This window comes from Vicugna pacos, chromosome 1 (genome assembly GCF_048564905.1).
Source record: "Vicugna pacos chromosome 1, VicPac4, whole genome shotgun sequence".
Classification (NCBI taxonomy): Eukaryota; Metazoa; Chordata; class Mammalia; order Artiodactyla; family Camelidae; genus Vicugna; species Vicugna pacos.
In genome coordinates, this window is record NC_132987.1 from 43,057,711 (window position 1) to 43,080,761 (window position 23,051).

A 23,051-nucleotide genomic window follows, 5' to 3' on the forward strand; every position below is an offset into this window, starting at 1 on the left:
GAGTGAGTCCCATCATTTTTGTAGGATTGGATTGTGTCCTAGATACCCAGAAATAGTGACACTGATCTCTGTTTATTTACATTTTTTCATTGGATATTTCTGGCCTGAGATCCTGAGATAAATTTCCTTTAGAGGTGATGCAATGTATGTGGAAGTGGAACCTCATAAAAAAATACATTGCTTATCACCCAGAGTGTTGTAGGCTGGTAGGAAAATTTAGTGCATATTCTGGAGGGAGCAGTTAGGACTTAGGGGGATAAACACCAAAACAATTAGCATGATAAGCTAGCAACTCGTTTTGCATATAAAAGCGTTACCTAGGACTCTATAGAATTTTCCCTATTTATGGAAGACAGTCAGAGGTCCTTGGGTTTAATCAAGATTTAATACCCTGTGAGGGGAAATGTGAAGAATACAAATTCTCAGTAATAGGCAATATGTCAAATGCAGTAATTGCCAGTTTTAACAGTCCTTCCTGTTGTCCCTCCCTTTGTCAGCCTGTGCGCCTGATTCTTAGTCAGGAAAACATGACCAGAACCAGATTAAGTCCCTGGAAAAAACAAAGGAGTGAAATACATATCCTGACCCAGGAAAGTATGTCAAAGTCTCAACAAAGCCATAATCTTTAAAATGAGAAAACAACATATTCAGAAGTATTTAAATCAGGGAATTCCCCCTCAAAGAAAAGCTGAAGGCTTTTATTTCCCTTGGGGCAGGGCAGATGTCTTTCATGAGCTGCGCATACTTGTTTCACTCAGCCAAGTGATAAATTTAAGAGGTGGAAGTCATTGTGAGTTCCAGAAATCTTACTGTTGAGAAAAGCCAGAACGTGAGGAGGAAAGGTCACTGGATGTGCTTGTTTGTCATGGGAAGAAAGCAGTTCAGATGAACAAAGAAAGAAATACAGGTGTGTCCAGGGTGCTATTGGTAAACGTGAGGGAAGAGCAGATAGACATACTGTAAGTTCAGGAAGCAGCATCCTGTTACCTGTGTCAGCACACTGACTTACTGGCTCTAGCTTGTGTAGCTCTGGAGCCTCACCCTTGGCCTTGTGACTTTGCAGCTCCTTCCACTACAAGTGTGGGTGTTGAATTTAAACATGTGGCTGATGCAACGTGGGCAGAGTGACCACGTGCCAGCTCCAGCCTAAACCTTAGGAGGCATATGTGTTTTCAGTCGTGCTTTTCTCTCGTGCTTCTGCCATTGTCATGAGAAGAAAATGTTGCGGCCAGCCCAGGGAGAAGGAGGAAGACAGATACCTGAAGGAGAGGTGAATGTGAGCGCAACCTAGATCAGCCGACCCCCAGCCAATCCACAGGCATGCAAGCAAGGGGAAGGGATCGTTGCTTAAAGCCCCTGGATTTTGAAGCTGTTGAGCAGCATTATTGTGATGATAGGTTACTGATATAGATGCTCAGATTAATGGCACTTATTTTCAAAATGTTTACTTTCTTCCTCAGAGCAACATGATAGTTCAGAGTGAAGTTTAAAGTAGAACAACTTTTAGGGACAAAATAGATTATGCTAATTAACAGTTATTAACCTCCTATGAGTTAAATATTTGCTTTTATGTGGATCTAATTATCTTTGTTTCTCTTCCAGTCTCTGGATACTTGGATGCCCTTCACAGCTCCGGGCTCATATGCTGCATTTTACATTGTGATCACTTTTAAGGTAGGGTCGCCAGATAAAATACAGAACGATTAGTTAAATTTGAATTTCAGATAAATAACGTATAATTTTTTAGTGCAAGTTGTCCCATACTTGAGAATAAGTATGCATGAGAAATATTTATATTAAAGTAGTATTTGTTGTTAAATTTAACAAAAGAAATACAAAACTGAAGCTCTGGAAACTATACAACACTACCGAAAGAAATGAAAGATTATCTAAATAAATGGGAAGACACCCTTTGTTCACAGATCAGAAGGCATAATGTTAAGATGGCAATACCCTCCAAATTGATCTGTAGATTCAGTGCAATCTGTATCAGAATACTAGCTGGTTCTTTGCAGGGAATTGACAAGCTGACCCTAAAATTGATATGGAAACGTAAGGGTCCCCGAACAGCCAAAACAATATTGGAAAAGCAGAACAAACTGGAGAATGCACAGTTCACAACTTCAAACCCTACTACAAAGCAACGGTAATAAAAATACTGTAGTGGAGGCATAGATAGACATATAGATTAACAAAATAGAATTGAAAGGCAATAAATAAACCCATATATCTTGGTAATTAATTTTCAGCAAGGTTCCAAAGACCATTCAATGCGGAAAGAATAGTCTTTTCAACACATGGTGCTGAGAACAGTATAGTCAAGTGCAAAACAGTGAAGTTGGACTCTTACTTCATACGATACACAAAAATTAACTCTAAATTGATCAAAGACCTAAATAAAAAAGCCAGACTTTAAAACTTTTAGAAAAAACATTAGGGTAAATCTTTGTGACCTCGGATTTAGCAATAGATTATCAGATATGTCACCAAAAGCACGAGCAACGAAAACTAAAAGATAAACTGGTCTTCATCAAAATTAAAAGTTCTGTGCTTCAAAGGACACTATGAAGAAAGTGAAAAGACAAACCACAGAATAAGAGAAAATATTTGCAAATAGTATACCTGACAAGGAACTTCTGTGTGGAGTAAATAAAGACCTCTTATAATAGCTCAATAATAAAATGACAAACCAGTAAAAAAAAAAAAAAAAAAAAAGGGCAAAGGATCTGAACAGACATTTCTCCAAAGAAAATATGCAGATGGCCAAAGAGCATGTGAAAATATTCTTAACATGACTAGCTATCAGGACAATGAAAATGAAAGCCCCAATGAGATGCTACTTCCCACATACTAGGATGGCTATAATAAAAACATCAGACAGTAACCAGTGCTGGTGAGGACATGGAACCCCCATTCATGCTGATAGAAATGTAAAATGGCATAGCCACTCTGGAAATCAGTCTGGCAGTTCCCCAGAAAGTGAAATTTAGAGTTACCCTGTGACCCAGCAATTTCCCTTCTAGGTATGTACTGAAGAAAACATAGGTCCACACAAAAACTTGTAGACAAATGTTCATAGCAGCCTTATTCATAATAGCTAAACAATGTAAACAACCTGAACGTCCATCAACTGATGAATGGATGAACAGAATGTGCTATATCCATCCAATGGAATATTATTCAACCATAAAAATGAATTAAGTACTGATAACATGCTACAACACAGATGAACCTCAAAAACATGCTAAAAGGAGTCAGTCATACAAGACTACATATTATATGATTCCATTTGTATGAAATATTCAGAAAAGGCATATCTATAGATATAGAAAAAGGAGGTTAGTAATGCCTAGGTCTGAGGTGGGGGTTAGATTTTGAGAGGTGATTGCGAAAAGATACAGGTTTTCTGCTGGAGGTGATGGAAGTATTCTAAAACTGACCATGATGATAATTGCACGTACCTGTGAGGTTACTAAAAACCATGCAATTGTGCACTCTAAGTGGATGACTTGTGTGTGAATCACATATCAATAAAACTGTTATAAAATAAATTATTCATCATTATCCAAAATTTAACTGGGAGGTGGGGGTCCTGTATTTTTATGTGCTAAATCTGGCACATAAACTATATTTTAAGGGAAAAGTGCTAATTACCTTCTTAGTAGCTTTGAAATTCCCTTTTACTCAAAAATATCTACTTTTGTGTCTCCTTTGGCCCCAAAAGACTACTCTTCCATTCCCCACTTTATCTGTCTTCCTGGTCAGAACAATTTGCTTCTCTAATACTTTGCAGCTAGATCACCCCTGTTGCAGGGTGAAGTCTAGCTTGTGTTCTGCTGTTGTGAAAATTAAATGCCCTTTCCTCCCTAATATTTTACAATCTTCAAGCTGAATAGAAAAGTTTTGTACAAGCCTTTACAGTGGTTTCTCTCCATTCTTGAGGAATAGGATTTCTTTATTCCTATTAGCTATGAGATTAAGGAGAATTTTGAGGATTTTGATTTTCCCTCTTTTTCTTTTAAGCCTGGGTAATTTCCAAACATTCCTACATATTAACATCATGGAGGAAGATTTAAAAAATCCAGACGCCCAAGCCATACCCCAGGTCAATTAAATTGGAAGTTCTGGGGGTGGGGCCGGGAATGAGTAAGTTTTAAGGCTTGCCATGTGACTCCAGTGTGCTGCCTTCAGCTAGTGCTTCACCAAACGCAACGTCCATACAGATCACTCATGGCAGCCCCCTGCTTAGAAACTTCCAATGGCTTCTTAACAATTAGAATAAAATTCAAACTCCTAACTGAGGCTTTAAAAAAACCTACCTGGCCTGTCCTTGCTTGTCACTCTGATGTCATTTCCCATCATCTCCTCATTCACCTTGAGCTACACTGGCCCTCTGTTCCTCAATCACCCCAGAGTCACCCTGGCCTCCTGGCCTTAGACTTGCTGTTCCTACTGCCTGCAACATTTCCAAACATGCTTTTGCATGGCTGACTCCTTCTTACCATTCAGATGTCTCTAAAATGCCACTTCCTTAGGGAGACCCTCCTCAGTCATCCTAACACCACTCTGTCTTCCAGGACCTACAGATCCATTACTCCCCCCTCACCACCACCATCTTTCTTGTAGGACTTTATACCATCTGAAATTTTCTCCTTCTTTTACTTTCTTATTGTCTGTCTCCTTTTTCTCTGCGAGCAAGGGCTGGTCTGTTTTGTTCACCACTATATGCTCAGGACTCAGAGTAGTGCCCAGGACATTGTAGACCCACATTAAATATTTGATGAATAAATGATTATAAAAATGTGCATTGTTTAAAAAACTAAAAATCACTCAGACCAGATCTATGAGTCATTGTAGGGGCGACTAAGGTGGAATAAACGTGAACTTCACAAGCACTGGAGTAGGGGTCAAGACAGTGAGAGGTCAAGGTGATGGAGGTCATCTGGACAATGAGGTGACCCCAGTTAACAGTAAAAAATATATGAAAAATCTCTGTAGTTTGAGTGGGAGCAACCAAAGGATTGGTAGATGACAGGTAGAGAATGAGGAAATATAAAATTAGGGCATTAGATTTTTTTTTTAAAGCTTCTCAAAAATCCCCTCCAGATCTAACACTCATTGTGTTGTTAACTCAAAGGCAACTCAATAATCTTATTGTTCAGTTCTTGTCTACTTCCTTGACAGGTTTCCCATAGTAGTCTCGTTCAAGCATAGCACAGGGCTTCAGACATAGCAAGTTCTCAATAAAGACTTGTGTAGGAAAAGAGACTGAGGTTAGACTGATTGTGCCGTTTGCCCAAAGATGCCCAGTAAAATACCAACAAGCTGGGATTCGACTCCAAGGTCCATTCTCTTAACCATTAAACAATGCTGCCTTTGTCCAAAGACTGTTTTAGTAAATAGATTTATGTTTTCCTTCAGAATTACAACTATATATGCGTTTTACATTCCCCAAATATATTTAGGATAAGAGTCAAGAATCAAACACATGATTGGGATTTTGCGAAACGGAATGGAGACGGTCAGGAAAGGTCAATGAAGCATTCAGTGTCACTTGTAGCCTGATAGCGCAGGAGAGCGGGAGGGGGCACAGAACGGTGGCAAGTGGGCTGCTTCAGCTGGGCTCACTCCCTCAGCCTCGTGGGGAGGTGGCGGCTTAACTCAGACAGCTCTAAACATCTGCGAAGTCTGTTCTTTTCTCTCTGCCCATTGTTTGGACCTCACCTGTATCATTTAATCTCTCAGTTCTCTGCTCCATAGACACCTGCTCTCATCTGCTGTGAGCCTCTATTCTGAGATCATACTTGGAAATACTGAAGCTGTTTGGAGAAGGGTGGACTTTTTGATAGTATCATATGGCCCTTCTGTGGCTTATCTGGTCAATATCTGTTATGTGTCCCCGGCAGGCTCGGAGGAACGAAGGCCCTGAAGTGGTGGATGAAGGAGCAGCACAGTCCATGGGGAAAATACCCACCCATACACCCCGTATCCTCTGAGGCCCAGACTTCTTTCTGGCCCGGACTCCTCGCTGTCAAATGGAGGAGATACATTTATCAGAGAAAATTCAGGGTACTTGAGTCTGGTGCATGCTGTCTGGACTTGCTAAGCCCAGGGCAGTAATCCTGAAATCATCCTGAATCTATTTCTGGCCCTAGGTGCAAGCTTTATATTTATATGGCGCTTTACAATTTTCAGGGCATGTTCACTGATTAACATGTATTCCTTAGGACTTGTGCTAAGAAGCTTGGCCTATGATAGATGTTCAATTAGTATTATCTATCTTTGATTTTTCCAAATTTCCACTCCTAACTACCAATCTCCAGAGAGATCAAGCAAGACAAAAAAAAATTGATTAGTTTTGCTTGAAGTTTACTGGTTTCGGTGCCATAGGGGAAGGGCATGGTCCCTTGGTTTGCGTCTGCCTCCAGTTACATGCAGGCTGAGCACCCACTTGGGATTTTTGCGCACGCAGGAAGGTAACGTATGTCTCCTGGGTAGCAGAGTTATCACATAAACAATCCACACTGGAGACAGGTTTCCCACAAGAGGCTGTTAATGGCCATGATGTGCTTATCATAGCCTAAGAACCAAGGGTTCTTGGAGGCCCTCAAATGCTCTGGGCATCTCAAAATAAAAGGTGTGGCCAAGACAAAAATTAAACTGTCGTAATTGGCTTGTGTGTGGAAGCTCTCGTTTGTGGTGACCACACAAACGCAGGTACGGTTCAGTAATTTATTTCTCTGGCCCACGTGATGGGAGGAACTCTCAAGGCTGAGGGGCTTGCTTTTCCTTTGGACTCTCAGTGCTCATCTGCAATCTCACGTTGGATGGCAATGGCTGTATTTGTGCTGAACAGCATTTTTGCTTCAATAAATAAAAAATGGCAGGGATAAATTTCTTTTTGCTTTTTCTTTTTACTAATGAAAAATGAGCATTTGGTTCCCCCATTGTATTGCTATAATTCATGATCCTTAATCTTTTATTTGATGTGCATCCATGCCTTCATATGTGAAAAACTTGAAGGTCATAGAGTAGCAGGAACAGAAAGAAAACTTATCATTTAAACGTTTCACACAGTATAAAGTCTGAGTTGTTATAATGGCCATTTTCCGTCTGCAATAAAGCATTCCTTTTAGAGACCATCGCATTTGCTTTCTCTGACCTATAAAAGTATCAAAGAGGAACACTTCTCCCTTTTATACCTCTTTTGACTTCAAAAAAAGGCCAGGTAGCTTACTAATATAAATGTTATTTACAAATACATTTAAACAGTTTAAATCAGGTGAAACAGACCACACTACTCACAACAATAGGCTGGCTTAGGTGAACAAAAAAATTACCATGGCTTATTTGAAATTCAGTTTCCTGAATATGATGGGCTTCTTTTCCAGGTGTTGGAAATCTATCATGATTTTCCTTTTATAAACAGCATTTGACAGCCATCTGATAATTCTTATAATAGAACTCAGTGTGAGTATGAACATAAAAGGCTTTGGGATTTTTGCAAGCACAGGAAGGTGATGCTTCTGGGTAGCAGAGTTATCCCACAATCAACTTATGAAAAGAACAGACAAAACCGAGCATCTACCTGGGAAAACAAGAAATCAGAAAAACAAAACAAAACAAAACAAAACCCCGAGTATAATGGCCAATGTATGTGGTAGCGAATTTCCAGGATGACTCCAGTGACCTCCTGCCTCCTGGTGTCTATGCTGTATACACACATGGTCCCTGACTTGTGATGATTTGACTTACATTTTTCAACTTTATGATGGTGCCATGGGATAAGCAGTGGTGACTTCTTTTTGTTTGTTTGTTTGTTTGTTTGAATACCTTTAATTTTTTTTTTAATTGAAGTATAGTCGATTTACAATGTTGGGTTAGTCTCTGGTGTACAGCATAGTGATTCACATATATATACACACACACATATATATTCTTTTTCATATTCTTTTTTATTATAGGTCATTACAAGGTACTGAATATAGTTCCCTGTGATAAACAGTAGGACCTGTTTTTCATTTTATATATAGTAGCTAGTATCTGTAAATCCCCAAATGTAAGATGGGTGACTCCTTTAAGGTAATATTTTCCTCACTTTTTTTAAAAAAATTAAGGTATAACTGACATATAACATATCAGTTTCAGGTGTACAACATAATGATTCAGTATTTGTATATACTGCAAAATAATCACCATAATAAGTCTAAATAAAAAAAAAGTCTAAATATCTGTCCCTATACATAGCTACAATGTTTTTCTTGTGATGAGAACTTTTAAGGTCTCCTCTCGTAGCAGCTTTCAAACATGCTGTACAGTATCACTGCCTATAGTCATCATGCTGTACATCCCATGTCCATGACTTATCTCCATTCCCTCTGTGACCATCATTCTCCCCATTTTACAGATGAAGAAAGTGAGACAAAAGGAGGACTAGTAAAGCTGAGAGCCAAACTCAGGCTGTCTGCTTCCAGTCCTTTATGCTCCTATGCCCAACACCGTGGAGCCACCTCATCATTTCTTTTATGATCATTTCTGATGACACTTTAGTCTTCAAATGTGATGCCTGGTGTTGCTCTTTAAGGTAATCTTTATTGGCTTCACCCTTCCTTGTCTTTACTGACTCTGTCCCAGGCGCTTCCTGAGTCCCAATTAGACTACCTGTGTCCAAGTCTTTGTCTCCGGGTTTTCTTTTGGGGGGAACCTAAGTATCGTGTCATGCAGAATGTAGTCAAATGCTAAGATGTGTAGCAAACACAATTTTCCTTGGCAAGGCCAACAGAGCAGCCAACTGAGGATTATGGAAAAGAAGAGTGGCAGCTGGGAGTGATTTAGCTGGGGGGTTAAGGAGGAGTCGGTCCAGAAAGAGCCTTATAAAACCTTATTAGGACTTTACCCTAAAAAAACAAAGGCTTTTAAAGGGATTTAAGCTGGGAGAGACATGATGAGATCTGCACTTAAAAATTATCTCTAACTGTAAGGAACCCCTTAGCCGCAAGCCACACACACAGGAAGCTTCGGTCCACATTTTCCTCACCTGTTTCTCATGCGGTGGTGCCTCCTGGCGGTTCCTGAAGACAGCTGGCTCCTGCCCCTGGGGGCTTGGCCGAGCGTTGTTCCAAAGCTGAAACCACAGTGGATCCTGAAGAGACCTAGCCTTTATCAGCAGCAGCAGGAGCCAAGTTCCCACAGGAGCCAAGTCCACCAGTGAAACACGTGTACCTTGAGGGTCAGAGGGGGGACTTGGCGCCACCTGCTGGCCAGCTGGGACGTGCAGGCTGCAACCTCTCAGTTCAGTGGAGGCCATGCTCCCAGCTGGCAAGCCGGCAGAATCCACTATATTTGGAAATTCAAACTGAAATGGAGCCAAATGACTTCTCAAAAAAACAACAAAAACAAAAACAAAACCCCTCATTTGGGAGGGACCAGACCTGACAGTGAAACTAGTTAATCCACGTGAAGTGATGGACTAGGCAGAGTAGAAAGTAGCTCTGGGAGAGAAATGAGTGACTGCACCTGGGAGCCATTTGGTAGCGGTGTTCGCAGGCTTGGTAGCTGACTGGCTGGAGAGGGTGAGAGGAAGGGAGGAATCAAGGATGAGAATTCTCTCTCCAGGCCAGCAGCTGGTGGACAGTGGGGCTCTTCCCTAATTCTGCTGGGGGGGGAGCGTCTAGGAGGCCTGCTGACGGCTGCCGTTTTGGGTAGGCTGCCCCGCTGAGTCTGAGGTGCATGTGGGAAAAGCAAGGTCAGGTCTCTTTTGCTCAGATACCTAGTGTGTCTGGCGCTTAGGAGGGAGACCTGGGCTGCGGGTGAGCACGTGGACAGCAGTGAAGCCGTGGGAGCCGAGTATCGTGTAGAATGCGGAGAACAAGCCAGAGGGGTCCTGAAGAGGTGACGTGGAGAAACAGAGCCCACAATGATTCTAGAATGTAAGCAGTCACCCGGAAGCCAGAGAAGCTTCAGGGACGCCTAGTCGAGATAAAGGCTGAAGGTGTCCCTGCTGAAAAAGCCAGAGGTAGAAAAATAGGCAAAACTGATCTTAGTTTCAAAAATTCCGGAAAGTGATTGCCCTTCAGGGCACAGGGAGTGACTGGAAGAGGAGGGGGCACAGGGGGGCTTCTCTCTCTCTGGGTGCTGCTGAGACGTGTGCGTTAAGTTTGTGAGAGGACTGTGGCAGCAGGGGACTCTGGGACTCTGACACCTGCCCCACAAACACACATGTCTGTGTGAGCTCAGACCTCCAGCACCCAGGCGCTAAAAACCCCTTGTACAGAATGAGGACTCTTGTTTTCAAAGAGAGGCTGATTTCACACTTTTAATTGTTTAATTAATGAATATTTACATTTAAAAAAACAGTAAAAGGACCAGGCATAGAAAGCATTGACTGTGAGGCAGAGAACAGATATAGGTATCCTTTCCAAGGCTTGATGGAAGGAAAATTCAGGGAGACCGAGTTTCTTGCATTCACAGTTCTCACTCTGGATACAAACCGTTAGGCCTGCCCATTCTCATTTAACACTTTAGTTACAAACATCATCAGACGTGCTGGTTATGAGCGCTCAGCTGGGAGAAGCCTGCCTTGTTAGCTGACAATAACTCTTTCGGAACCAAAAACCATGTGATTTTCATTCCTGAAAGGACCTGACCTTGTTAGAATAAATCTATTGCAGGATGCTGGGCTCTGGAATAGGGAGAGGTGAAAACCTTGCTTATGGAGGAGATTAAAACTCACCCAACAGTTAGAGCTGAAGTGCTCTAACTGAAGATTCTCTGCTTCCTCTAGAGGAAGGATCAGTAAGCATTTCTTAAGGATGGCAAGTAGTTTCCGATTTGCAGATCATTTGGTCATGAGACCTGTAAACAAATGGACATGGCTGCGTTTAAAAAAACCTTTATTTACAAAGCCAGGAGGCCCAGCCTTAGTTTCCCAAAGCTGGCCATAAAGTGTGAGGCTGGGAGCCCAAGTTCTGTCCAGAACATCTGGACGTTCTGAATGGATGTCCATCACCGAGTATTTGGATTTTGTGTCGGAGACATGTGCTCCAACTGCAATACTTTGGTATGAATTTTTAGAATGGTTTAGGAGAATATCAGTACCTGTGACCTAGACCATTTCATGTGAAGAGTCCAAATGGAAAATACATTAGGAAAGCGTGGTGTTAACAATTCCCAGTGTCAAGCAGAACCAGGCAGACATTCACTTCAGGACATTTATCTAGAATAAAGCGAGCAATTAAGCTACTGGGGAGCAGGAAAGAGTAAGCTTGCGTTTTGGTTGCACTGCCATCCCAGTCCCTGACTTAAACACCTTGGAAGTTTACAATAATTAGTGTGACAAATTTTCATTTGTCTTACTTTGATTACTTTTTAAGTTAAAAATTTAAACTGGTATAAAGAAAAAAATTGCATAAAGAAAAAATGAAATAACCTATAAGAAACTGTCACAGAATTTTTGGTTCCTTGAATGAATCCTTCCAACCTCAAGTCAAAGCCAGGAATCTTTCACGTGTGAATTAAATGCCATTAGGAGTCATATTTTGGTACGTGTAGGGCAGCCCCCTAGACATAATGCAGATCCATTGATTCTTCACCTGCAACTTCTGGACAGATGCCGATGGATTCCTTCACCAGTGAATTTCTAGATTCAAGAATGTCTCAAGGCCTATGCCTCATAAAACACATTTTAAACTTCCAAACTGCCAGTAATAATTGGCTTCAGAGGATCCTCCAAGGAAGTAAAAATATATTCCTAAGCACACTTGACACCCTTTAGGGTTTGCTCGTTTTATACGCAAGAGAACAGAGAGGGATGAGAAGACATGAAGGGTCCTCCTTAGCCCTCCTGCGGAGAGCGGCAGGCATCTGTAAGTGCTCAAACGCTCCATCAGAGCCGAGATCTTAGAAAGAATGATCACCTCCGTTGAAAAATAATATTTTGTCAGTCCCTTAAAAGTGGGAGTTAAACTGAGGATTTGTTATCGAGGTCTCATGTTTTTTTCCCAGAAAGCTTTTTCTTGTCCTGTAAAATGGTTTTCACGATACAGGAGGGTTCCGGTTGGGGACAAAGGCTGAAGGAATAAGGCATGAGGCGAGGCAGGAAGAAGCGCAGGGTCTTCAAGAGAAACGTAAAATCTGTTCTTACATCTGCAAAGAGACTTCCTGGCTTGCTGTTTTCATCAAGAAAGCTGTTAATTCATGATCTATTATAGTTCCCCAAGTTATTACCAAAGAGATTAACTGCTCATGTTTTTGATTACTTACAGGCAAAATTTTCTTCCTAAGGTGCTATTAAAAGAAATCCACTATGTTGTTTTACAACTGCCACTCAATTATCTAATAACCAGCTCTCCAAGGCTCTCTGTGATGCATGACAACTGAGAATTAAGACCACCCCACCGAGGGGTGAGTCACCGAGTGGACACTTGCTACAGAGCAAATGCCTGCACCAGCCCTGCTGTGCTGAGTGCCCTCCAACGACTAAGCTTGGCTAATCTGAAAGGCTTTAATGGGCCATGGCCACTTCCTACTTTTCACTTCTTATAATCGTAGAATTTTTCCTTCTTGACAACAAAAATTATTAGAGAGAATATCAGAGTGTCAGGTACAACACTTATCAGCATTTCAAAAAGTTATAGACAATTTAAAATGTTGAACAAATTCAGTAACAGCTTTTCAAGACTCCGAATCACTTGCATTTTAAAGCCTGTATCAGACATTGCAATGTTAAAGGTAAATTATTTGAACGTCTATTGCGTAGTAAGGATGTCAGAGAACAATGGGTAATTAGGCCATACTGTACATCTTGTGTCCACAGTCCAAGCAATTTTTGCAGAATGTTGTACTACTTAAACTGCTCTTGCAAAACAGGCAATTATTGCACTGAATTTTCCATAAAATCCACCCAAATAAATCTTGTAGTCTCTCATCTTTGCAGATGAGCATCTTCCCTTTGAGAAGATGCAGTAGAAAAGCAACTTGCTACAGAAGCCAGCAGGAAGGTTTCTTGTCTGAGACTCCATAAGTTTTTCGTTTCATTAACTCTCCTCCACCTCCTTTATTCATTCGACAAACACATACTGAGCACCTCTTCTGTTCCAGGCACTCTTCCAGACTCAGGGTATACACTATGAACAAAATACCCAGAAGTCCCTGCCCAGTGGAGCTTATATTCTAATATGGTGAGACAGACAAGCACATAAGTACATAGTATCACAGGGATCAAAATAGCTTAGAGACATCCTGTCTGAAATCTGTTTAGTGCATCTCCTCATTTGGGGGTAGTGGTGAGTGACCCGAAAGGCCAGTAATGGACTGCAATGTCACTTGTCCTAATGGGTGAACTACAGTGATTCCTTCAACTAACCTGGGTCTCAGTTTCTCATCTATAAAATGGGGAGAGGTTGGGGTAAGTGTTTTTTTTTTTTTTAAAGAGAAAGGGTCCTTTCAGGCTTCAATTCTCATGGTTTTATGGAAGCATCTTGCACAAAATCAAAAGCCATTTGTTGACTGTTCTACATTTAAAAAAATACTTAAAAAGAAAATAGAAGAAGCTCTTAGGTATTTCACATGCATTCAGCACTTTAAATGCCACTCTAAACTTCATAAGTAGCAAACACCTTATTTACAACTGCTACACAATGAAGTCATTTTACCATCTTCAGCCATTAGAAAAGCATATTCATTTGCACTGTCGGTTACATAGTCCCACCTCATTTGTAAAACCCTCCCCTGGGCGTGGCACTGTCTCTCTCCTGCTAACCCAGATACTGACTTTGTGCTCCTGTCTGACCTTTTCCCCTGGACTATCAGCTCTACCAGAACAGGGACTGGGTCCTTGCTTCTTTGGATGAGAACCTGTCCAGATAATCCACAGACGTGTCGTCACTGCACCTACACCACGTTTTATGGGCTCAGGCCTTTTAGAAACCCACATTAATTTTTCAGGCTGTAAGAAGAGTTCTACTTAATAAAAATGGAGCTATAGTGTACCAAAGGGTATGTTAACATCCAAAAAGGAAAAAGATGGGTTCCCAGAGCAATTCTAGGACAGACTAGGATAATGCGAATTAATAAATAATCCTAACCTCTTTGGAAGTCCTGGTGGAATGTTAATGCATATTTAATAATGCAAGCGAAGTAGCATGTATTTTGCAGTTAATTTTTCTTAAAGATGGTAACATCGCTGGAGTGCTGAATGTCACGTAAGGTGAGGCTCATACTCATTAACTTGGGACAAGTTATGAAGCCTCTGATTCTATTAAAAGACAAGCTGTATCCACTGGTTTGATCTTGAAATGTAGAAATTCCAATTTCCATCAATCCAGCAGCTAAGAATGACAGGAAATTTTATAGGACTATAAGAAATCTTATCTGGATCAGATCCCCACTGACATGCTGGCGGTTTCTGAAGGCTGCATGCTCCGTCTTTGAGTTTTATCCGCTGCTGAGTAATCAGATCGCCTACATATGTTTTCAAATTTGATCAGGTGGGCCCTGTCGAAAGGACACATCTTCTCAGTGCCTTTGGAGGCAAAGCGAAATCTCTGCCTTAATAACTGAATTTAATTCCTTCCTGTTGGTCTGTGATGTCAAGATGCACAGTGTCAGTATTACCAGAAGTGCCCTGTACGGGCTGCTGTGTAGACTGAGGTCTGTCCTGTCCTTACGGTCACTGGAAAGGAGGAAAGAGCACATCCTTGGCTGGGTGCATGCTACTGCTTCAGGACCAGGTGGGAAGGAGCAGCCGGTGACACCTCGAAGAAACCTGGGGCAGAATCAGAACATCTTCTGGCAACAAACGATATCTCAAACCAGAGCCTGTCCAGACTATGAGAGGAAGGCAGGTCCAGCAGACCTCAGCTGCATGAGTGAGGGTCAGAGGAAAATAAGGAGTCTCAGACAACGTTTGGCAACGTCGTTCACAGTTAAGGTAAATTCTTGTTAGTGAAGAAAATGCACTTTGGCATACATTGTGGAATTTAAGTATGTGTTTAACCTGTTGGATATCTGCACCTCAGAACGCAGTCCCTTTTTCACAAGGACAGGCAGGAGGCGTTACAGAGCCCTGCTGATGCTCACTGTCCTCACATCAGTGCAACTGCAGCCCCTCCCAGCCAATCCAAAGGGTCTACGGGTGGGATACAAGAGTGCACTGCGTCTGGCTTTGGCTGTTAGGTCTCCAGAAAGTCACTGTGTGCAGTGTACTCGTCAGGGTAAAGCCCTTGGGCTGCAAACAAATATAATTCTTAAGTCCAAACCTCCGTGGGCACTATGGCTTCCTTGGTTCCAACCGCAGGCAGTAGGTTTTCTTCAGACAAGAAATAAAGCGGGAATTGCACCAAGAACCCGCGGATCTTCTTCAGCTCTTCCTCCGCTCTGATGGGATCTTCCTTCGCTAAGATGGGCTTGCTTATAAAGTCTCTCAGCTGAATTAAATTGTGTACTTCATCGTTGGGAAGGCACCGGAACACCTGATTGAAATGCAAATAGGAAACTGAGTGCTAAGTTTAAAAGAAAGCATATCCCCTTTGTGGAAAGTATTCATTCCAACAGACAAAACCTTTGTCTTATGATACATGTATTCGTTTTATGTTACAGCACAAAACTGATGGAAGGGTTGTTTCTCTTCTTTGCTACAAAGAGACTGCTAGATTCTCTTCCATCAAAAAAAAAAAAATCACAGGTCCTATATCTGATCTACATAAGTGACTGACCTCAGGGTAAAGTCTAGCTAGTGGGAAGAGATTTCCCTGGTGTTACTCCACATTAAGGTTAATTTTTTGGATTATAATCATCCCTGAATTCCACTGGAGGTTCTGGTCTAAAAGGAAAGTCATATTCTGTATTTTCTCTAACTTTATTTTGAAAAAAATTCTTATCTGTACCTGTACTTAAACTTATCAATAGTCCACTTACTTTGCTAATTGAAAAGAAGTTTCACACATCATAATACTTTACACCTGAATACTCCAGCATATAATTTCTTAGGAATAAGGACATGTGCTTATATAACCACGATATCATTCTCACACCTCAGAAAATCAATTCCCTGTCATTTCAGATACCATCTAGATTTACCCGATTATTCCCAAAATGCCTGCTATCGCTGTTATCCCCTCAATCCAGGATCTAAACAAGGCTGTGTCCTACATTTTAAAAATTACATTTTAAAAGAATCCATGCACATGACATTTGATTGTGGCCTTGAATCCTCAGTATGAAATAAGGCTATGTAGACAGTTGTCATGTTCCATTAGAAATGATACATTTTCTGAGCTGAGGAGACTCTGGAAGTCAGAAGAAGAACCAGTCTTACCCAGTTTCTGACAGATGGTCAATGAATCCCAGCTTGAGTATTTTCTATGACAGAAAGCCGGCCCCTTCATGCTGTAACCTGTTCCAGGGTTGGGTAACTCTTAACTCTTGTGTATAAGCGTTATCATTACCCATGGACAGAACTAATCAGAAGATGCATTTGGCCTTCCTAACAAATGAAGCTGGTTTTAAAACAGCTTCCCCAAATCAGAGGTGTCCAACAAAGGAAGCTTCTCATTATTAATCAGCTTCATTAGGAGAGATACCATTTACTATGTACCATGTGCTAAATCCATTTACTAGACTGTTCTCCATCCTCATGACCACCTGGTGAATATCCCTTCCAATTTATAGGCGAGGAAAGAAAGGAAGGCTCAGAACGTCAAGTTCCTCTGCACAAAGTTATAACACCAGCAGCTGGATGAGTTGGGCTGAACCCAGGTCTGACTCATTGTTTGATCCCATCTGCCTCTCTTCTTTGTTACTAGATGTACACAAAGGCTGGGTAACCACCTGCAGAGGATGCTTATAATAGGATTCCAGAATCTGAGACTAGAATGCCACTCAAGTCAGAATCCATGGTACTTTTTGACTCTATTTTTTTTTAATGTCCACAAATACGTATTTTATTACAACTTGGAACCGTATTGGCTTTTTATTCATTAAGAATACTCTGTACCAGTAATATGCAGAAATAATGGTGTGCTTTTGTGATGTGATTCAATTAAAAAGGGGAGCAGGATATGCGAATCTCACCTTATCATAAATTGTAGCATTTCGAGCTGCCGTTGAAACCCACACCTCCTTGAAGAATTTGTCACTCACTGGATCCTGAATGTCTTCACTGGGGCCAGAAAGATAGCCGAGGACAACCCTGAAATATAAGCGCCCTCCAAAATGAGTAACTGAGACAAAGCACTTTGCTGCAGGCACTGTTTCTAATGGTCCAGTAATTCAAGCACTCAGCCACAGAGGTCTAAATTTTCTTTTTTAGGAAATCAAAGGAAGCCATTAAGACTAAGTGTGTGTCTCTGTATGTCTATATAAAAAAATCTAAGTTGTTATGATGCTTGAAAATTTTAACTGTTGGTCAGAGAAAGACCCTCATTTTGTTTTAAGAAAGTCCTCGTAATTTGGCCGAAGAGGGTGAGGACACTGGAGGATAAGATGAGTGTGCAAAGCATGTGCCAGCCAAGGTGCTGAGCCCTTTCCAAAAAGGATCTCAGGAAATCCTCCACAACCTTGTGAAGAGGCACCTGTTATTGTTTTCATTTTACAGGAAAGGGAACTAAGGCACAAAGAAGTTAAGCAACTCGTTCAAGGTACAGAGCTGGTAAGCTCTGGATCTGGGGCTCCAGCCAGGACCACCCGACTCCCAGACCTGCGCTCTTAACCATAACTTGAGCTTCCCTCCTTCCCTCTTCCCTCCCTTGGGCCACGAACGATGCCGAACTAGGGTACAGAAATGAATATGGAAGACATGGAGCCTCTCTGGGTGGAGTTAAATTTGGAGGATGAGATCAACAATAAACACTCTCCAAAGGAATTAATTAAAATGTGATAAATACCAGGTGTGCTTCAAGAGGATGTGATGGGGTAGTCGGGGAGGCTCTTCCTTCCCTTCCCTGTTTGCCTAACCCTACCCCCCATCATCCAGGTTCAGTCCAAGGATCGCCTCTATAAAACTTTGTACGACTCCCCATTCTCCCATCTCCCATTTCTTTCTGTCAGTCTTGAGTGATATGAACATTCTTCCTTTGTCCCCACACTGTGCTTCCCATACGCTTCGTTTTTATCAGAGCATCTGCGACGCTTTACGCACTTTTTGTTTTTAACAGGCCTGTCTCCCACTTCCAGTGTGTAAATTCTTGGAAAGAAGAGGACCCGGCTCCTCTCACATCCCCAGGGCCCCTGGCATAAAAGAAGCCAGGTAGTGGATATTGCCTGAATTGATCAAATATAAACAGAGGACCAGAAATGACAAGAAATTCTCAAGCAAAGCAAGACGAGTTTTAGAGGTCATATTTGAAAATTAGAAGGACTCTTGTACTTACATAAAGCCTGAGAGTTAAAAAGCATTTCCATCTTAATCCTGCGAGGTAGAAGCTACATGATTCACATTTTGCAAATGGGAAACTAAAGGTTGGAGACACACTATTACTAGAGCTAGAATCACCACTGAGGCCAAAGCCCTTTTCTCACATAGGCAGGCTCAAGAAATACCCAAAAGGCTTGTACTACGTTGGAAATACAAGTGGGGACATGGGCCTCTGAAGGACTTGGGCTTTTTACATTGAGTGAAATTGGGGCATCCTGCGGACACTGGAGCCGGGAGGGACAGGATCTGACTTACATATTAAAATACGGCTGCTGTACTGAGAACAGACTGTGCAGGGTAAGGGCTGAAACAGGGACACCAGTGAGGAGTCACTGCAATAATCTTGGTGGGAGATGATGGTGGCGTGGGTGGTGAAAACATAAGGTTTTATTGATCCAGTAGACAGAGGGCGTGAGAAAAAATGAGGCATCAGGGTGACTAAAAGGGCTTTGGCTCGAGCAACTAGAAGAATGTAGTTGTCACTAGCTGAGAAGGAGGATGCTGCGGGTAAAGTCCGTTTGTGGGGGAAGACCAGGAATTCAATTTTGAAACTGCTGGGACATCTATTAAATATTCCAGTGGCAATGCTAAGTGGGTAGTTGGATACATGAACCTGGAGTTTGGGAGAGAAGATTTGGCTGGAGATACAAATTTGCAAATTGTATATATATGTGTGTATATATATATATATATTCCTAAAGCCATAGGACTTTAACTGAATTTACCAAAGTAGTGAGTACAGACAGAGAAGGGGACCAGCGCACCTGACAGCAGGGGAGAGAAGGAGCAGTCAGTGAGGCTGCAGAGAAGCCAGAGGGTGAGTGTCCTGGAACCACACGAAGTACGTCAAGGAGAATGGTGTTCAATTCAGATGAGAACTGGCCACTGGACTTAACAGTGTGGAGGTCATAATATTATCACCTTCTTTGTATTGAAATATATAGGTTTACATCACCATTTTTGTATGAGGGGGAGGTAATTAGGTTTATTCATTCATTTCTACTTGGAGGAGGCACTAGGGATGGAACCCAGGACCTCGTGTGTGCTAAGCATGCACTCTGTCACTAGAGCTATCCCCTCCCCACTACATCATCATTTTTAATGACTGTAGAATTTCCTGTCATGTGAAATTTTATTCAACCAATTATTTTATTATGACCTTTTGGGTAGCTTCCAGTTTTCCATTATTATTTAAATAATGCTATAATGCATAATTTATTCATCACATCTAATACTTTGTACATTTCTATGATTATTTCACTAGCAGAAATTTAAGAATTAAAATTCCTGGGTCAAACAGTATGCGAAATTTACTTCAAGAGAGGCTGTTCCAACACATATGGTATTAACCACGTGTGTTCTCCCCAGTCATCTCCGGTACTATCAACTCCTGAAAAAGCTCAGCCAGCTTATGGATAAAAAGGCATCTCATTTTAGTTTTCGTCTGCAGTTTTTCTGCTGTATAAAAATTCTCTAAAATAAACATATCTGGCACCTGGGCTCACCAGGATTCTTAGAGTTTTATAACCTCAAAATTCTATTTCCACTTCAAATAATGTCTCCTTTGGACTACACAGGAATAACTTTCAAAAAGATCCTAAGGGATGATGTTTGCACAGATGCTGCTGCACATAAAGACCCAAAGCAGAATTTAACTGCACCAGATTTGAAGGACAGAACAAGTTATAACAATAAGCCAATTATAATAATACCTTTGATTTGGGTCGGGTCTAACCAGCTGAAAACAGAGCAGAAAGAATATTTCTGTGACTTTGCTTTTAAGTTAGAACAAGAGGTGAGGCAATGTGTCTATCAAGTTATCAGTTAAGAGTTCGTGTGTAGAGAAAGCATTTAAATAAATCTGTCTATAACAGACACTATTCAGTAATAAGTTACTTTCCCTATCAATTTTTTAATTATAAAAACTTACATTAAAATGCACGGAAAAAATAACACAAAGTATTCTGGGTATTCTTTTGAGGTTTCAGAGTAAATGGATTTGCTTTTACGTTGACATGTATAATGGCAATGATTTAATGTTGGATTGTTTATGCATCAGGGGGACAGCAGGAAACCTTCAGGAAACTTTTTCTGTTCTTCACATTCTTCACGTCTGTCACTCTAAATGATCCTGAGCTCTGCTTGTGTGGATCCTGGTTCTACTGAGCGACGGTTGCGTCTATAAAGTTTGGATAATTTGCTAGGACTGAATGAACTGTCTGGCACGTAGTTGTGGCATTCAGCGCAGTACCCTGATGGTTGATCCTGTTTAGAGTTGACTTCGCATTAAGATGAATCCCTTTATTTCTATTCAAAAGTAGCCCAGGTGGAAAATGGTTGAAGTTGCATTTTTTTGAGGGAGAAAATGGCTCTGTTCTAGGCCACAGTATTTATCTTTGAGAATATTTCCTAATAAAAGACAGCTAAAATCAACACAAAGTTTTCATGGTGCTTTTTAATATATTATTTGTGTTTGCCATCATGGCAAAGTGAAAATGGTTGTTCGAGAACAAGTGCCTCTTTAAGATAGTTTGAAAGTTGCCAGGAAACTAAAGCACCTAGCAGTGAGCTTAGCATGAGATGTGTGGGATCAGCGAAAAAACTGGTAACAACAGAAGACTTTAATGATTACTGAAGGGCTCCTGCTTCCAATAATGAAAACCCTAAAGCTTTATTGAAGAACAAAAAAAAAATTTGAATAAATTGAAGCCTATGCCCTGCTCTCCAATAGGATGGCTCAATATTATTAAGATGTCAACTCTTTTTATATTAATCTATAAATATACTGTAATCCTGATTTAAAAAACTGATGAGAAAACTTGAATAAATAATTTTAAAGTTCATTTAGAAGAATGACTATTTAAAAGTAGGCAAGGAAGGGCGGGTATAGCTCAGTGGTAGAGTGCACACTTAGCACGCACGAGGTCCTGGGTTCAATCTCCAGCACTCCATTAAAAATAAATAAATAAACCTAATTACCACCCCTCCCCCAAAACCCACCAAAACCAGAAATACACAAAACAAACAAAGTAGCCAAGATTATTCTGGAAAAGAATACTAATTTGGGGAAGTGGTATGGCAGGAAGTAGCATTACGGTGCACAGCTACAATAATTAAAGTGGTATCACACTGGCGTGCAGTCAGCAGACTTTCAATAGGACATCACAGAGAGCAGAGACAAGTCAGGATGCATGGCAGCTCGGTGCCCCAGGAAGAGGCACTGCAGGCTGGAGAGGCACAGAGTGCTGCAATCATGCAGTTCTGGACCAGCTGGTTTGTTGGGGAAAAGGAGTTAGAGTCCCTGCCTCATTCCTTACATTGAAATAAATTGCAGATGTTAAATGTAAGAAGTAATATCAAACAAATGCTGGAAGAAAATATAAGTAAATATTTGATCTTGGGCTGGGGAAGCTATTCTAAGTATATTTTGTAAAAGGAGGAACAAAAGAAAAACCTGATAGATCTGATTAATAAAAACTGAAGTTTTCCCCAAATGCTCTAAATATGATTAAAAGGCAATTGGCAAATCAGATTCACAACGAATGGGAGAAAGAAACTAGCTCCTTATATATTTAAATTACTTATAAATCATTAAAAGAAAGTGAAACATTCCAACAAAATTGGGCAAAGGACAGGAATAATCTAGACAATTTACAAAAGGACAACTGCAAATGGCTAACGAATACATTTTTAAACCCTCAAATTGCACATTAAAATAATGAAATTCTATTTGAAACCCAACAAATCAGCAAAGGATGAAGTAATTGAATAGACCTCAGAAAAGACAGGAGGGCTAAGCCCTCTAAAACACGGCTGGTGATAAGTAGGATAAGAAATCAGAGGGCAAACGAAACTGCACACTTCCTTTGACTAGAAATTCCATAGTTTGGACATAGTCAAGGAAACAATTAAGAAGGTAAGCAAGATGCTGTCTACAAACATACCTACTTCTTTACATCAGCAAAAAAACTTGCCTGTCAGTGAGGTTTCGGTTAAAGGGATTATGGCATACTCATACGATGTAACACAACGCAGCCATTCAGTGTCACAGAAGAACACTCTAATGACATGGAAAAGTGTAACAGTGTTTAAATAATGAAGACCTTTGTAGAACTATGAGATCCTAATTATGTTTAAAAAGAGAAATACAGTATCGTAATATTTATGTATAGAAAAAAGTGGGATGTTGAAATTGTTAGCACTGAGTGGTGGGATTACAGACAAATTTAATTTTCTTATTGCTTTTCTGTGTTTGTCCAATTTTCTAAAGTGAAAATGTGTTGTAATGAGAACCCTCTCCCTCTATAATTATTCCACATTTAGAAAGTTTTAAAGAAGCTCACATCTTTAAATACTCAAGTTCTCATGGAACTGGAACGGTGTGACATTTACTTCTAGTTTATAGGAGGAAATATTTGTTTCCTTATATAAGCTGCAGTAGGCAATCAGTGGGTTGATTAACATGATACTAATTTTAAACTCTCCCCTGTTAAACAAAACAATTTAACATTAGATGCTAATTGGAGTATCAATGGTCAGAAAAAAAATTTACTGGTAAAACAATTAGTAACAAAGACAATAAATAAAGCAATAAAAGCTGTGACAAGGGATTGACAGTCAGATTTTGAGGGATGAACTT

At 40.7% G+C, this 23,051-nt stretch overlaps 1 protein-coding gene and 1 long non-coding RNA gene across 5 annotated transcripts in view; one reads left to right on the plus strand and one right to left on the minus strand.

Annotated features, from left to right (window-relative positions):
- Positions 1–1,166: 1,166 nt before the first annotated feature.
- On the plus strand, positions 1,167–6,799 carry LOC140696499 (uncharacterized). Its single transcript, XR_012072946.1, has 3 exons — positions 1,167–1,270; positions 1,603–1,674; positions 5,907–6,799. It is a non-coding gene; the product is annotated as an uncharacterized lncRNA (long non-coding RNA).
- A 3,506-nt stretch (positions 6,800–10,305) lies between these two features.
- PLD1 (phospholipase D1) overlaps positions 10,306–23,051 on the minus strand; it is a 176,356-nt gene continuing 163,610 nt past the window's right edge. For all 4 annotated transcript variants that reach the window (XM_015236431.3, XM_006200801.4, XM_031679998.2 and 1 more), the window contains 2 exons: positions 17,071–17,188; positions 10,306–15,470 (listed from right to left, as the gene is read on the minus strand). In XM_015236431.3, coding sequence (XP_015091917.2) covers positions 15,246–15,470; positions 17,071–17,188 — 343 coding nt within the window. In that variant the 3' untranslated portion in view covers positions 10,306–15,245. The remainder of the gene's footprint in view (positions 15,471–17,070; positions 17,189–23,051) is intronic.